The sequence below is a fragment of the Cololabis saira genome, chromosome 20 (genome assembly GCF_033807715.1).
Source record: "Cololabis saira isolate AMF1-May2022 chromosome 20, fColSai1.1, whole genome shotgun sequence".
NCBI lineage: Eukaryota > Metazoa > Chordata > Actinopteri > Beloniformes > Belonidae > Cololabis > Cololabis saira.
In genome coordinates, this window is record NC_084606.1 from 39,789,155 (window position 1) to 39,803,419 (window position 14,265).

The window sequence follows — 14,265 nt, forward strand, 5'->3', positions numbered from 1 at the left end:
AAGTTATCCTCCATGTACCCAGATATTAGTCCATACTGTGTAAGATGTAAAGTAGCAGAAGCCTCTCTCATCCACATGTACTGGTCCTGCCCATGTCTAAATAAGTACTGGATGGAAGTATTTCATACTCTCTCTCTGGTGCTTAAAATCAGACTAGAACCAAACCCTCTGACTGCCCTGTTTGGGGTCATGGAGGGAGGAAGGAAGTTAACCACTGCACAGGGGCACACTTTGTCTTTTGCCTCCCTTTTGGCTCGTCGGGCAATTCTGTTCAGGTGGAAGGATCCCTTCCCTCCTACTCGTGCACAATGGCTGGAAGACATCATGTCCTGCTTAAAACTGGAGAAAATTAGATACTCGCTTCAGAAATCAAATAAGTTCCAGAAAGTGTGGGGACCTTTTCTAGAAGCATTCCAGACCCTGTGAACTATACTTCATATTTCTTTTGTATTCCTAGTGCAGGCTTTTGATGATAGAGTGACCTCATATTGTGATTAGTAATCTGGCAGTGACAGGGGAGGGATTAGTTTGGTCTGTAGTTTGTTTTTGTTACTATTTTATATTTTTTCATACTGTTTAATTGTTTTTTAGATTTTGTACACTGGTGTATGCTATGATTAACATGCCCATGCCTACTCAAAATATTTGTAATCGACATGCAGCATTTCACCTTTTTTTACTTTGTGAAAATTCCAATAAAAAGATCTTGAATTAAAAGTGAGCAATCAGCCCAGAGAATAGAAGTATTTGCAATAATAGCGGCCTTGAGATGGGAAACAGAGATTGGGATGAGTTGAGTTAAACCTGAGACCACCTGATACACAAGCATTATGGGAGTAGTTATAGTCTTTAAAGGAGACCTATTATGGCATTTAATGTATATTTTAAACAGGCCTTGAATGTCTTAAAAACAATCTAAAGCTTGTTTTTTCTACATAAATCATAAATCCAGCCTGTGGGCCCTGTCACTAGTTTTACCGCTTCTAACCTCTTTTTCTGCGCCTCATTCTAAGGGAAGGGGGGGGTATGATAATGAGGCTCTGTGCTGATTGGCTCCCTGAATGACGTGTAGCAGGGGAGGAGAATAAACCCTCGCTCCGCCAGAGCAGCCCGAGCCTGTAAATAAATATGAATATGAATTTTCACAAATGGCAACTTTATTGTTAAAAAAATAAAATATGAGTTGTATATAAATAACATTTATGCACTATTTCAGCCGGATCTGCCCGGCGGATGCTGAACGCTGGCCGCGGAGCCACGCCGGGCGCCCGGCGTGGCTCCGGGGCGCATCGCGCATCACCGCGGCTTTAACCGGGAAATCTGACCGGTTCCGACCGGCCAGGACCGCAGGAATCGGCCTGGACTGGTAGCAGGGACTCCCGGGGACCGACCAGCGGAATTTCAGCCGGATCTGCCCGGCGGATGCTGCTCGACGGGCGCCGCAACCCCACGGCGGGCGCATGGCGCACGGATCGGCTCCGGAGCATATCCGCGGCGCATCGCCCGTTACCGGTGATCAAACCGACAGATTTGGCTGAAAATCTCGGAGGGTGAAGTTGGTCCAGCCTGGGACGGACCTCCGAGGACCCAGCTCCCAAACCACCCGGGAACCTGGATGATTTAACCCGGATCCGCTCCGCCACGGCGCTGCGTCCGACTGGCTCAAGGATGAACCGCTCCAGCTCCGGAGAGAGCTGGTTGTGGGCGTGGTTTCAGCAGCGGAGGCTGAACCTATGGAAATGAGCGCCTATGGTGACGTCACCATAGGCGCAGATTCAGAATGGTTCAAAAAAAGGTCACGTGACACTGGAAGACTCAGTCGGGGGGGGAGCAGACCCTGCAGAATTCCATGGTATTTTGTCTCCCCTGTGCTGGCAGGGTGAGGGGAGACCACTTTATATATGTTAAAACAAGAAAAAACGTGTTTTTCATAATAGGTCCCCTTTAAGGTAAAGAATACCACAGTGGGCAAACAGATGGCGATTAGGTGAATTAAATTCAGTCCAGGAGATGGCACGAGTAATTTTTCTTTTCTGTAAAAGGTCAAATTGTTTAGATAACTGGGATAAGTATTACACTAAATACTAAATAATATTACAGTAATTTAGATGTGGTTCAAACAAAGGTTTATAAAGAATGGGAAGGGCAGATCGTGGAAGCAGGTGTCTCGGTTTGAAAAGCAGACCGACATATTTAGATTTTTAGATGCTTAGATATTTAGTTTTTGCACAAGGTGAACTATATGACAATTAAAGTTTAGACAGTCATCAATGAACCCAATGAACTTTGTAGAGTTTACTTTCTTTATTTCTTCATCATTTATTTTGATCTGAAAGGCCAGATTTTCCATATTCATTAGTTTTTTATTGGAACTAAATGATATCTAATTTGTTTTCTTAATATTAAGAGAGATTAGAGATAAGAGAGAAACGGAGCCGGGAACACGGCAAAGAGATTAAAACTTCTTAACCAGATACAAACTCTGCAAGCAGACATTGTCCTACTGCAAGAAACTCATTTAGTTAAAGCTTCAGTAGATGCATTGGCCACGGCACAATTTCTGCATGTTTTCTCCGCCTGTTACAACTCCAGACAAAGAGGGGTAGCAATTCTCATTCATAAAAGAATAAATTTCACCGTAAAGGACACACACATTGACTCAGAGGGTAGATATTTAATTTTAGTCTTGCAAATTCAAAGCTTGAATTTATGTATTTCTAATGTATATGGTCCAAATGTTGATGACTCTTCGTTTTTTCACTCTTTTTTCACCTCACTTTCTGCTCACCTAGACAACACAGTCATCATCGGAGGAGACCTCAACATGGTTCTGGACCCTGGAGTGGACAGGCTCAGTAATGCAGGCGGACACAGGAGTTGGCAGTCAGCAAGTATTGTTAAGCAATACATGAATGATCTGGGTCTTTGCGATACATGGCGCTCTTTACACCCAACCCTTAGGAACTACACTTTTTTCTCAGCCGTTCATCACTCATACTCTAGGTTAGATTATTTTTTAGTCAGTAGCTCTCTGATGAGAGATATTTCAGAATCACAAATTCACCCAATCATTATTAGCGATCACGCACCTGTTTCTTTCACTCTGGGGAAGAGGGGGAGCGTATCATCCTCCAAAGTTTGGAGATTTAATACATCATTGCTCAAAGACCCCGACTTTATTAATTTTTTTAAGAAAGAATGGGATATATTTTTACAAAATAACGACCAGCCGGAAATATCAGCGAGCGTTCTATGGGAAGCAGGAAAAGCAGTAATGCGAGGCAAAATAATTTCCTTTTCTTCAAATAAGAAAAAAAAGACAACTTAAAAACAAAAGAATTAGAATGTGAAATAAAGACGCTAGAGGAGGCCTTCCAGACCTCTGCAGACGAACGTATCCTTAACAGAATAAGGAAAACTAAAATAGAATTAAATAAAATAATTGACGCAAAAACACAGTTTCTAGTACAAAGGCTTCGCCTGGAAAACTTTGCACATGCTAACAGATCGGGAAAATACTTAGCCAATCAATTAAAAATAAACAAAGAAAAAACAACCATAACATCCATTAAGGACCAGTCAGGGGGAGTTACACATGACCCCTGTTTAATAAATTCAGTCTTTAGAGACTTTTACTATAAATTATACTCGTCACAAATTGAACCATCTGATCAATCCATTAATGAGTTTCTTGGAGACATTAATCTGCCGAAGTTACATCAGGAACAGGTTACGAATTTAGACTCACCGCTCTCAATAGGAGAACTCCATGAAGCTCTTCAACATATGCCCAATAATAAAGCTCCGGGCCCAGATGGTTTCCCAGCTGAATTTTACAAGGAATTCTGGAGCATATTAGCACCAACATTTTATAAAATGATTCTAAATGCTAGGGAGAATAAAAGCTTACCCTTAAATATGAACTCTGCTAATATTAGTCTTTTATTAAAACCGGACAAAGATCCCTTGCTCCCATCGAGCTACCGCCCAATTTCATTGATAAATGTAGACCTTAAAATAATTAGCAAGGCCCTTACCGAACGTCTGAAAAGAGTCACCCCTTCTATTATACATCCGGATCAAACAGGCTTCATTAAAGGTAGACATTCCTCTACTAATATTCGCAGATTATTAAATATTATAGACTATTCGAGTATCAATAAACAGGAGACTACTATTATATCCTTAGACGCGGAAAAAGCATTTGATAAGGTAAATTGGAAGTTTCTATTGGCAACTTTGCATAAATTTGGATTTGGCGAATCTTTCATTGACTGGATAAAAATATTATACAGCTCTCCCAAGGCACGTGTAAGGACAAATGATCAAATCTCTACAAGTTTTACCTTGCAAAGAGGCACTAGACAGGGTTGCCCTCTCTCTCCCTCATTATTTGCAATATTTATTGAACCTTTAGCAGCAGCTATTAGACAAAATCAAAATATTAAAGGTATACAATGTAAAATATTAGAGCACAAAATGAGTCTTTATGCGGATGACGTACTCCTCTTCCTCCAGAACTCACGATCTTCACTATCACAGACAATTGCACTTATAGAGGGATTTTCATCTCTGTCTGATTATTCTATTAATTGGTCTAAATCCACTGTTTTGTGTGTTAACTGCAATTTTAGGAATATAACAAATACTCAATTACAATCAGGGAACATTAGATATTTAGGCATAAACATCTCCCCTAGGCTGTCAGAGTTAATAAAATTAAATCATGTTCAGCTTATAAAGAAAATAGAAGATGATCTTTCCAGATGGAGCTCTCTCCCCATTTCGCTCATGGGTAGAATAGCCACCATTAAAATGATGGTTTTACCAAAAGTAAATTATTTTTTCTCAATGATACCATGCAAACCCCCTCTTTCCTGGTTTAAATCGTTGGACTCATATGTATCAAAATTTCTGTGGAAAAATAAAACTCCACGTATTAGTTTAAAGACATTGCAAAAATCCAAAGAATATTGAGGTTTAGAATTACCTAATTTTCAGTATTACTTCATAGCCAGTAAGTTACAGTATATTGTAAAATGGTCAAAAGATCATCCTTTAGATAGTCAATGGCTGGACTCAGAGCAAGTGTTTTGTAATGAACTAGAAATCTCAGAGTTACCATTTATTAGTCAAAGTATCAAACGTCATCAATGTTTCAAAAGCATTAATATTAGCACAACTTTATCAGCTTGGTGGGAATTTCTTAAAATAGCTAAAATTTCACTTTTTCCATGTGACCGTACACCCATATGGAACAACCCAGACATCGTGAAAAATGATAAAAAGATGGTTAACTTTATTTCAATGGAGAGATCAAGGAATACGGTACTTACAGCACGTAATTGTAGGAGGACAGTTTGTACCTTTCAATACACTTATTGTTCAATACGGAGTTAGCAGGAATAAATTTTTAGAGTATCAACAACTTAAGGCAATAATAAATAAAACATACAAAATTAGCCAATTAGATGTACAACTTTCCGCTAAGATAATAGATTTATTGAATCTAAGCACTTTAAAGTTGTTATCAAAACTCTACAGGTTAGTGTCTAAACTGGACGATTCAGTCTCTCTCCCGATCTCTAAGTGGGAGGCGGATCTCTCTCTTAATACCGACCAGTTTTCTTGGTCACAAATATGCTTAAATACGTTTACTATGACTAAAAACCCAAACCTACAACTTATACAGTACAAAGTTCTTCATAGAATACATTATACTGGACAAAGGATGTTCCAGATGGGCTTTGTCACCTCTAATATCTGTTCACAGTGCACAGAGAACACCCCAGATAATTATATGCATGCTTTATGGTTCTGTACACCGGTACAGAGGTTCTGGAAGGAGATTTGTGAGGATTTATCCACATGGATCAACCACAGAATCCCAGTGTGCCCCACGGTATGTATATTAGGTCACCTGGGAGACACTCAAATAGATCCTAATTGGACACACCGGGTTCTCACTGCCTTATGTATCGCAAAGAAAACCATTCTAGTAAATTGGAAACAAAAATCCAGTTTATGTATCAACCATTTTAGGAATCTTTTATCAGATCATATTAGTAGTGAGATAATGTCTGCCTCCACTGAACAACATTCGGCTGAATTGCACTCTCTGTGGTCCCCGTTTATTGGCTTCGTTACCTAGTGGGGGCGGGGGGGTGGTGATCTCGTAGCCCTTGGGGTTGGGGGTCGGCTTGGGGGGTCTGGGGCGCGGGCCTCTGGTGGCCCCTGGGGGGCGGTGGGGGGGGCCGCGGGGCCCTGTCCCTAGCCGATGGGGGCCTTGGGGGCCTATGGGGGGGGTTGCCTCATGGCGGTGGGGGGGGGGGGGGGGGGGGGTGGCTGGGGAGGGCTCGGGCGGGGGGCTGTGGCTGGGGCGTCTCCGGGCCTCCCGGGGGGGGCTGGGCCGTGGGGGTCCCACCCGGAGGGCCCGGCCCTGTCTGGGTGGGGGGTGGCTGTCTGCGCTTGTAAATCATAGGCGAAGGGCGGGGGGTCCGGGTCGTGGGGGGCACCGTCCCGCGTGGCCCGGCACTCCCCGCCTCACGGTTTTAACAGCAAAATAGACACTGCACATTCAACACTTAATAAATACATTTGACAAGGACACGTAGTTCGGGAGGGGGGGGGGGTCGGTGTCAATCGATACTTGGCCCTCCCCCCTCCCTGTTTTTATGGCATTAATCACACGCACTCAACACCAGGGGCGGGAGGGGGTCCCACATCACCCGCGTTCCCTCACTGGCCTGGGACAGGTGGGTCGGGTTACCCGGGCCTGGCAGGGCCCGCCGTGCAGCCTGGGGTGCCTTCTGGCGGTGCTGGACCCCCCCGGGGAGGGGGAAATGGTGCGTGATTGTATGTCTGTGTCGGTGAGAATGCGGTATGGAAGGGTCCTGCCATGGAGGATTTGAGCCTCCATTGGCAGGACATCAAAACTTAATAATTTATGAATATTATATTATACAAAGATGGTTATTATTATTATTATTAGTATTATTATTATGTATAGTATATTATATTATTATTAGTATAGGTATCGGATAGGTGAATGGATGAATGAATGGGATGCCTGGGTCTGGGGCCCTCCGTTGTCGGGCCTGCACGGGTGTCGCCTTGTTGGGGGGTTCCCTCTCTCCGGGCCCGTCTCCGGTCCCCCCCGCTGCCTCTGCGGCGGGGCGCCCCTCTGGTCTTGGAGGGCCACTTTCGTGGGGGACGGGTGCGCCTGCCCGCGTCGGCGGCCGGGGCGGCTCTGTCTCTCCGGGCGGGCTGGCCCCCTGCCGGGTGGGGGGTCGTTGGCCTGAAGGGTGAGGGCCTCCTGGCCGCGTGTCCGGCCCGGACCGGGTGGCCGGGGATTGCCTGGGTCGCGGTCCGCCGCCGCGGGATCCCTGGCTGCCTCTTCCCGCGCCGTGGGGGCCCCGCCCGCGGGCCCCCTTGGCCGCCGCCGGGGGGGGGGGGGCCTCGCAGGCGGTGGGTTGCCTCCCTCCTACTTCTCCCCTCTGTGGGGTTGCCGGTGGCTCTTCCGTGTCGGCCTCTGGTCTCGCGGGTGGCGGGGTGGCGGGGTGGCGGGGTTCCCCCCCTCCCCTCCCCCCCCCCCCCCCCCCCCCCCCCCTCCCCCACTATAGATACACTTCAGGTGGAGCTTTGTTTGGTTTATTACACACACACACACACACACACACACACACACACACACATATAGTCACTTAGTCACATGCATTCACACACACACACACACACACACACACACACACACACACACACACACACACACACACACACACACACACACACACACACACACACACACACACGCATGATCATATACATACACACACACACACACATAGATATACACACTGGCTTGTTCACCTGCATGCTGGCTCTCTAGTTTTTGGGTTTAGGTAGCGGTAGCGATAGCTTAGCTCAGACTGCGATCAGATCTCAAGATTTAGGTCGATTGCTGTTATTGTTTTGGTTGGCTCCGTGCCGGTTTCGTGCTTTGTTTGTGGTTTTTTGTTGCAGATTTCCAGTGCTTGACGTGTGTCTCCGTGTGTTCCTGCTTCCTGGATTGGCAGTGGAGGTCGTCACACCCCCCCCCCCAAAAAAAAAAAAAAAACACTGGGTTTGTATGTGTATATCTATGTATGTGTACGCATACAGTATGTGTGCGTATATATATGTATATATATTAAATATAGTAATAATGCACACATATACACTTTTGGTTTCTACCGTCATGGTATCAATCAATAATATGTGTGCAGACAAGGTTAAAAAAAAAAAAAAAAAAAAAAAAAAAATATTGAGAGATTTTGTTCATTTTGATCCAAATATCCACCTTAGAGAGCTCATTGTTAAGGAGATTTTGAATTTCATGGATGTTGTTATGTGATACAAGAAGGGTTGTTTCACTGGGCATTCCCAGAAAACATGCCAGTGTTTAGCCCCCTGGGGCAGATCATTTTCAACTTTATTCTGTACGAAGATATGTCTTTATGTAACATTCAACAGTGAACTACGGAGGAGCTTAACAAGAAAGAATACGTTTTTCATTTATTGTAATAATTAATTTGATCATCGACCAATATTTTGGGCAAATGTGCCGTAGTTTCGTGTGAGCTAATGATTTTTACTTTTTGTTGCCTAGAAACGCTATTTTGCCACAAAGGAAATGTTAATCAAGCAGACAATCCTAAGTACCCCCTGATCGCTTAAAGGATTTAACAGAGCAATTTGCAGGTCTGGATTGTTTAAGTGGGTGTACACACAATGCCCAAAGGGAAAGAAATCAGTAATGTTCGTAAAGAAACAATTATTGCTGAACACCTTTCTGTATGAAATTATAAAATAATGTATTGAATTTCAACTTGTTCAGAAAGCTTACTTCCCAAACTGCAAAGTCTCTGCTTACTCCAAACAGGTCGGGGACAGACAGACACTAACCCCACAGACAGAGTGGGTTCTCCTGAGAGTCATCAAGAGAAAGTGCTCGGAGCCGAGGTGGACAGGACCCAGAACGGACCTCCCACGTCGTCCGACTCCACAGGAAAGGTGACACGTGGTGTCACTGGTCGCAGTGGGCCCCACCGGACCCCCACGAAGATCAGAACCCCAGATCCGGCTGGACTTGGCGCAGCAGCGGACATCAGACCAGAGCCCTCAACATAGGGGCAGAATAATCCCCTGGGCGGGTCCGACGGTGTCAGGGTAGTCTACCCCTGACACCCGAAGAAAGAAGAAACTCAGGTGATCTCTGAGGAGAGATCAAAAGGGGGATTGTTGTATAAAATAATTCAAAACCACACTGAATATGTAAACTGCATATGCTGATTAACTAAATGTGTCTATGTGTTAAAACTAATGTGAGTGTATTCTGACTTGTCTCTGTTCTGTACCAGGCACGAGATAAGGGGGGCCACCCAGCAATAAAACCTGGGCCATCCTCCCTCTTTCTCCAAGCAATAAAACTAGTTTTACAGAGAGAGAACTCAGAACTCAGCGAAGCAGGGCTGGCTTCTCCTTCTGCAGAAGACGATCAAATTCTATCCCAGTATTCTGTCCTTTTTAACTTTTCCAGCTCTATCAACAAACCCGGAGTGATCAGTTCGATAACAACAATTTAGCTTTATTTGACCTCTTTTAAAGGCCCATCTTGTAAAAAGTGATTTTGGTAATAAAACTGTCTTTTTCTTTAAAATCTCGCGCTAAAACCAGCCTGAGGCCCCGGCCACCCTCAGTTGTTAAAACCAGAAACAGTTTAACGGTTCTCTCTGCGGTGTTGCAGATGGATAATAAATGAAAGTCAGAAAGGAAAAATAACTATTTTATAAACACTATTTCCAGAATCACTCCACCTTTTCTGATGTTTGTCGTATTTAGATCTTTAAATGGAGGTTGAGGGTTGTTTTATGCCAGACTGAGGGGGGTCAGAACCGGAGCAGGACGGATCCACCGGTATTCTATCCATTTTTGCTGCTTTGTCGAAAAATTCTACCGCCACATAAACCCATAGCCTCTGTTTATCGATTTCTGCTACCCTATCAAAACATGCTACCTAATGGTTTTCTACCTTTGCAGACAATTTTACTGTTTTACTCCCTAAACCACTTCCTTGTCTCTTGCCAGGCCGTCATTGTAAATAATGTTCTTAATGACCTGCTGGTTAAATAAAGGCCAATGACTGAATGAATATCAAATAAAGCGGTAGAATAGTTTTTTTTCCCTCTATCGTATAATATTCACAAAGTGTAATGCAATTCATGTGATGGGTCGTGTATTTTGAAGGATAAAATACTCAACATCCCATATTATCAATTTTAAATCATTATTTCAGCGGTAGCATAATTTGATAGTCCAGTAACATCCTATCAAATAATGGATTCAGGTAAGATACTAATCAACTCACTGTAGGAGGAATGTCAGCATACTTACACCTCAATTTATCCATTTTGTAATCACTATTTTTGGATTGATAAGTATAAAATAATACGAAATAAAAGTAAAGACACACAAACAAATTGTCTCAATTTCTTGTTTCAAAAAACATTTAAAACAGTAGATGAACAGAGGGCAAAATCTAACATCACAATATTTTTTGCAAAATACCTCCCTATTGATATTGCAACAATATTGTAGGGAGGACTATTGGTGCTTTCACAAAATATTTACACAATCAAATTTTTGATATATAATCATCAGTAATGTGGATAATATAATGACAAAGTGGGTAAAAGGCAGATAATAGAACAGCTAGAAGAGTCTGCTTAAGCTTAAGAAAACTCAAATATCCTATCTCAAAAAATTTGAATATTCTGGGAATCTTAATATTAAGCTGTAACCCATAATCAGCAATATTAAAATAATAAAAGGCTTGCAATATTTCAGTTGATTTGTAATGAATCCAGAATGTTTGACATTTTTGCATTACAGAAAATAAAGAACTTTATCACAATATTCTAATTTTCTGAGACAGTCCTGTAGGTGTAATGTAACAGCAGCGTGGACTGAAGGGATGCAAGAAATTATGGCGTGGGAATCAAACTTTGAAAATCGACGCGCAGAACCACAAAGTAGCAGTTCTGGACAGGTAGCATGGATGGAGAAAAACACTGGCAGAACCCAAACTAAAGCGCCGCCCTGTTCTTCACCTACGCAGGTTTGAGATACGTAAACACCTCCATCTCCATTCAGCACCAGAACAAAAGCAGACACCAGCCGTCACCAGCTATCATCTTTTAATCATCTGCTGAGTCCTCCAAATGTACAACTCATGACATTTACAACAAACATTTATGTTTATAGCATTTTACAGTTACTATGAATACACTTCCACTGGCATGTGTCTTCGGTAGATCACAAGTCTGATAAATAACCATTCATACCTAAAATAAAAAGGTGGGAGTCCAGATGGAGGAGCAGGCGGGTGTCGGCACGGCGTGGGACATGCTGACGGGGAGAACCCGGGACACGACCCGGCCCGGCTCTGCAACGGTAACGGTAAACCTTCTGCAGCGCTACGCGCTCACGTCTGCTGACCGGACTAACCGGCAGACCGAGGCCACACATCCACGCGCGTCTTTAGTTTTACATGCTTGTTTTTTTCTCTAGCAGACTTTTAATTGTCCGAGTGAGTAACGTTACTGTCTAAGGAATGGCTAATGTCTGGAAAGTGTGTATTTAAAATGGTTTTACAGTAAAATCTGCTGTGACACTAGACCAGGAGAGGGAGGAGCGTTGCTGCGGGAGGAGCCCAAGTGGAGCTGAAACCTTCTCTTCAGGCGCTGATGAACCATCACTGAGCACTGTCCTGCTGTACAGGAGTCGGGGGGTGGGGGGGTTTGGACAACTGTGCAACCCTAAAATCTCTATCCAAGCGCAGAAGGAAAGAAGTGTAATAAAAGGAGCGCAGCAGACGCGTGTGAGCGGAGGAGGAGATGAACACGGTCACAGCTTCAACAGGACGAAAACATGCACAGCTTTTAGTGGCTTTATACTCGCGCTACAGGGGACAGCGACGTGCGCGGCGAGGGTGGAGGGCGGCTTTAAAGGAAGAGAGGAGGGAAGGAGGAGTAAAAGAAAGAAGTCACAACAGGAAGTTTTTTTTTATTTTTGCTCTTTTGTGCACATTTTCACTGGTGGGTTACCGGCGGACGGCGTCACAGCTATGGTCGTAGAAGAGGGGGGGGCTCTTCGTCTATTGCGTCAGGCGGACTACGGCGCCTCAGCTCCCGCTAGGCTGCGACGGGCGGGAGGAGCATGCACGGGTGGGGGCGGGGGCCGGGGGGCTAGGGTTAGACCGATGTAGCAGCGTCATTCATGGAACATCAGTGGTCTGTTTTAGCATCCTGAGCTAACGACCTGCTAATCCACCGGGACACAGCTCCGGGTTATGGCTTTCAGAGGGAGAGGAGGGGCACCCGTGTGGGAGAGGAGGGGGACCTGTGTGGGAGAGGAGGGGGCTCCCGTGGGAGGGGAGAGGGGGGGGGGCTCTCGTGGGAGAAGAGGGGGGCCCATGTGGGAGAGAAGGGGGACCCGTGTGGGAGAGGAGGGGGCTCCAGTGGGAGAGGAGGCGGGGGCTCCCGTGGGAGAGGAGGAGGGGCCTGCCGTGGGAGAGGAGGAGGGGCCTCCCGTGGGAGAGGTGGAGGGGGCTCCCGTGTGGGAGAGGAGGGGGACCCGTGTGGGAGAGAAGGGGGACCCGTGTGGGAGAGGAGGGGGCTCCAGTGGGAGAGGAGGCAGGGGCTCCCGTGGGAGAGGAGGAGGGGGCTCCCGTGGGAGAGGTGGAAGGGCCTCCCGTGTGGGCGAGGAGGGGGCTCCCGTGTGGGCGAGGAGGGGGCTCCCGTGTGGGCGAGGAGGGGGCTCCCGTGGGAGAGGAGGGGGCTCCCGTGGGAGAGGAGGAGGGGCCTCCCGTGTGGGAGAGGAGGGAGACCCGTGTGGGAGAGGAGGGGGCTCCCGTGGGAGAGGAGGAGGGGGCTCCCGTGTGGGAGAGGAGGGGGACCCGTGTGGGAGAGGAGGGGGCTCCCATGGGAGAGGAGGGGGCTCCCGTGGGAGAGGGGGGGGGGGGCTGTTCATGGGAGACGTTTGAAAAATAAATCCTTCAAAAAACTAACTTAAATTACAAAATGGTTAGAATTTGTTGGAAGTAGCAGAGAGGGCTGCACATCAGTCTAAGCCTAGAGGAGGGGCGGAGCAGAGTCGGGGCAGGGTTTTGAGGGGTGGGGCAGGGTTTTGGGGGTGGGGCATGGTTTTGGGGGGGCGGGGCAGGGTCGGGGCAGGGTTTTGGGGGTGGGGCAGGGTTTTGGGGGGCGAGGCAGGGGGGCGGGCAGAGTGGAGGATGGAGAAACGAGCGCGTGTCTGGTTGGCAGTAAACGCGACATGGTACCTTGGCACGTGACGGGGGGGAGGGGTTTGGGGGGGCAAGCGTGAGGAGTCAGGCAGGCGTCCGGGTGAGAGGGCGTGGCCCGGCACAGTCATTTAGCTCTGGGCCGTTAGCCGCTGCTCCGTGAGCGACGCCTGGTGGGAGACGGTCTTGTTCTCGTGGGCCCGCAGCTTGGAGACCACGTCGATGAACGCCAGACTCCGGACCTCCTGGTGGAGAGGCTCTGCAGGCGAGAGGGGGAGGGATGGGCTGGAGTTAACGTGCTGGTTCAGACTGGAATAAACTCTTACTTGGTATGGAATAAACTTTCAGAATGTAATAAACTCTTACTCGTATCATCTGTAAACCAGACTGAGCAGACCTCGGGGGCTGCCCCCCTGGTACCGACCTCGGGGACCGGCCCCCTGGTACCGACCTCGAGGACCGGCCCCCTGGTACCGACCTCGGGGACCGGCCCCCTGGTACCACCCTCGAGGACCGGCCCCCTGGTACCGACCTCGGGGACCGGCCCCCTGGTACCGACCTCGGGGACCGGCCCCCTGGTACCGACCTCGAGGACCGGCCCCCTGGTACCGACCTCGGGGACCGGCCCCGGGCGAAGCGGCTACAAGGAACTTTATAATCACCAGATACGCCACGTCCCCAACCCCCCAGTCTGGCCTTCGGCAGGAAGGTCCCCCCTAATGATCCAGGTCCTGGTCCAGGTTTCTTCCCTCCTAAAGGGGAGTTTTTCTTGCCACTGTTTGGCTTAAGGCTTTTCTCCCACTAGGGGAGTTTTTACCTGCCATTGTTTATGTAATAATTGCTCGGGGGTTCATGTTCTGGGTCTCTGGAAAGCGTCTTGACATAACATCTGTTGTATTAGATGCTATACAAATAAAATTGAATTG

The 14,265-nt window shown here is 46.8% G+C and overlaps 2 protein-coding genes across 4 annotated transcripts in view; both read right to left on the reverse strand.

Annotated features, from left to right (window-relative positions):
* Positions 1 to 11,217: 11,217 nt before the first annotated feature.
* Positions 11,218 to 13,068, reverse strand: LOC133420114 (uncharacterized). Its single transcript, XM_061709695.1, has 2 exons — positions 12,891 to 13,068; positions 11,218 to 12,776 (listed from the first exon to the last, which is right to left on the reverse strand). The coding sequence occupies exons 1-2, from the start codon at positions 13,066 to 13,068 to the stop codon at positions 12,361 to 12,363; spliced, it is 594 nt and encodes a 197-aa protein (XP_061565679.1). The 3' UTR covers positions 11,218 to 12,360.
* rap1gds1 (RAP1, GTP-GDP dissociation stimulator 1) overlaps positions 11,218 to 14,265 on the reverse strand; it is a 53,227-nt gene continuing 50,179 nt past the window's right edge. For 2 of the 3 annotated variants that reach the window (XM_061709694.1, XM_061709692.1), the window contains one exon: positions 11,218 to 13,598. In XM_061709694.1, coding sequence (XP_061565678.1) covers positions 13,471 to 13,598 — 128 coding nt within the window. In that variant the 3' untranslated portion in view covers positions 11,218 to 13,470. The remainder of the gene's footprint in view (positions 13,599 to 14,265) is intronic. The other variant, XR_009770577.1, reaches the window with a different exon arrangement.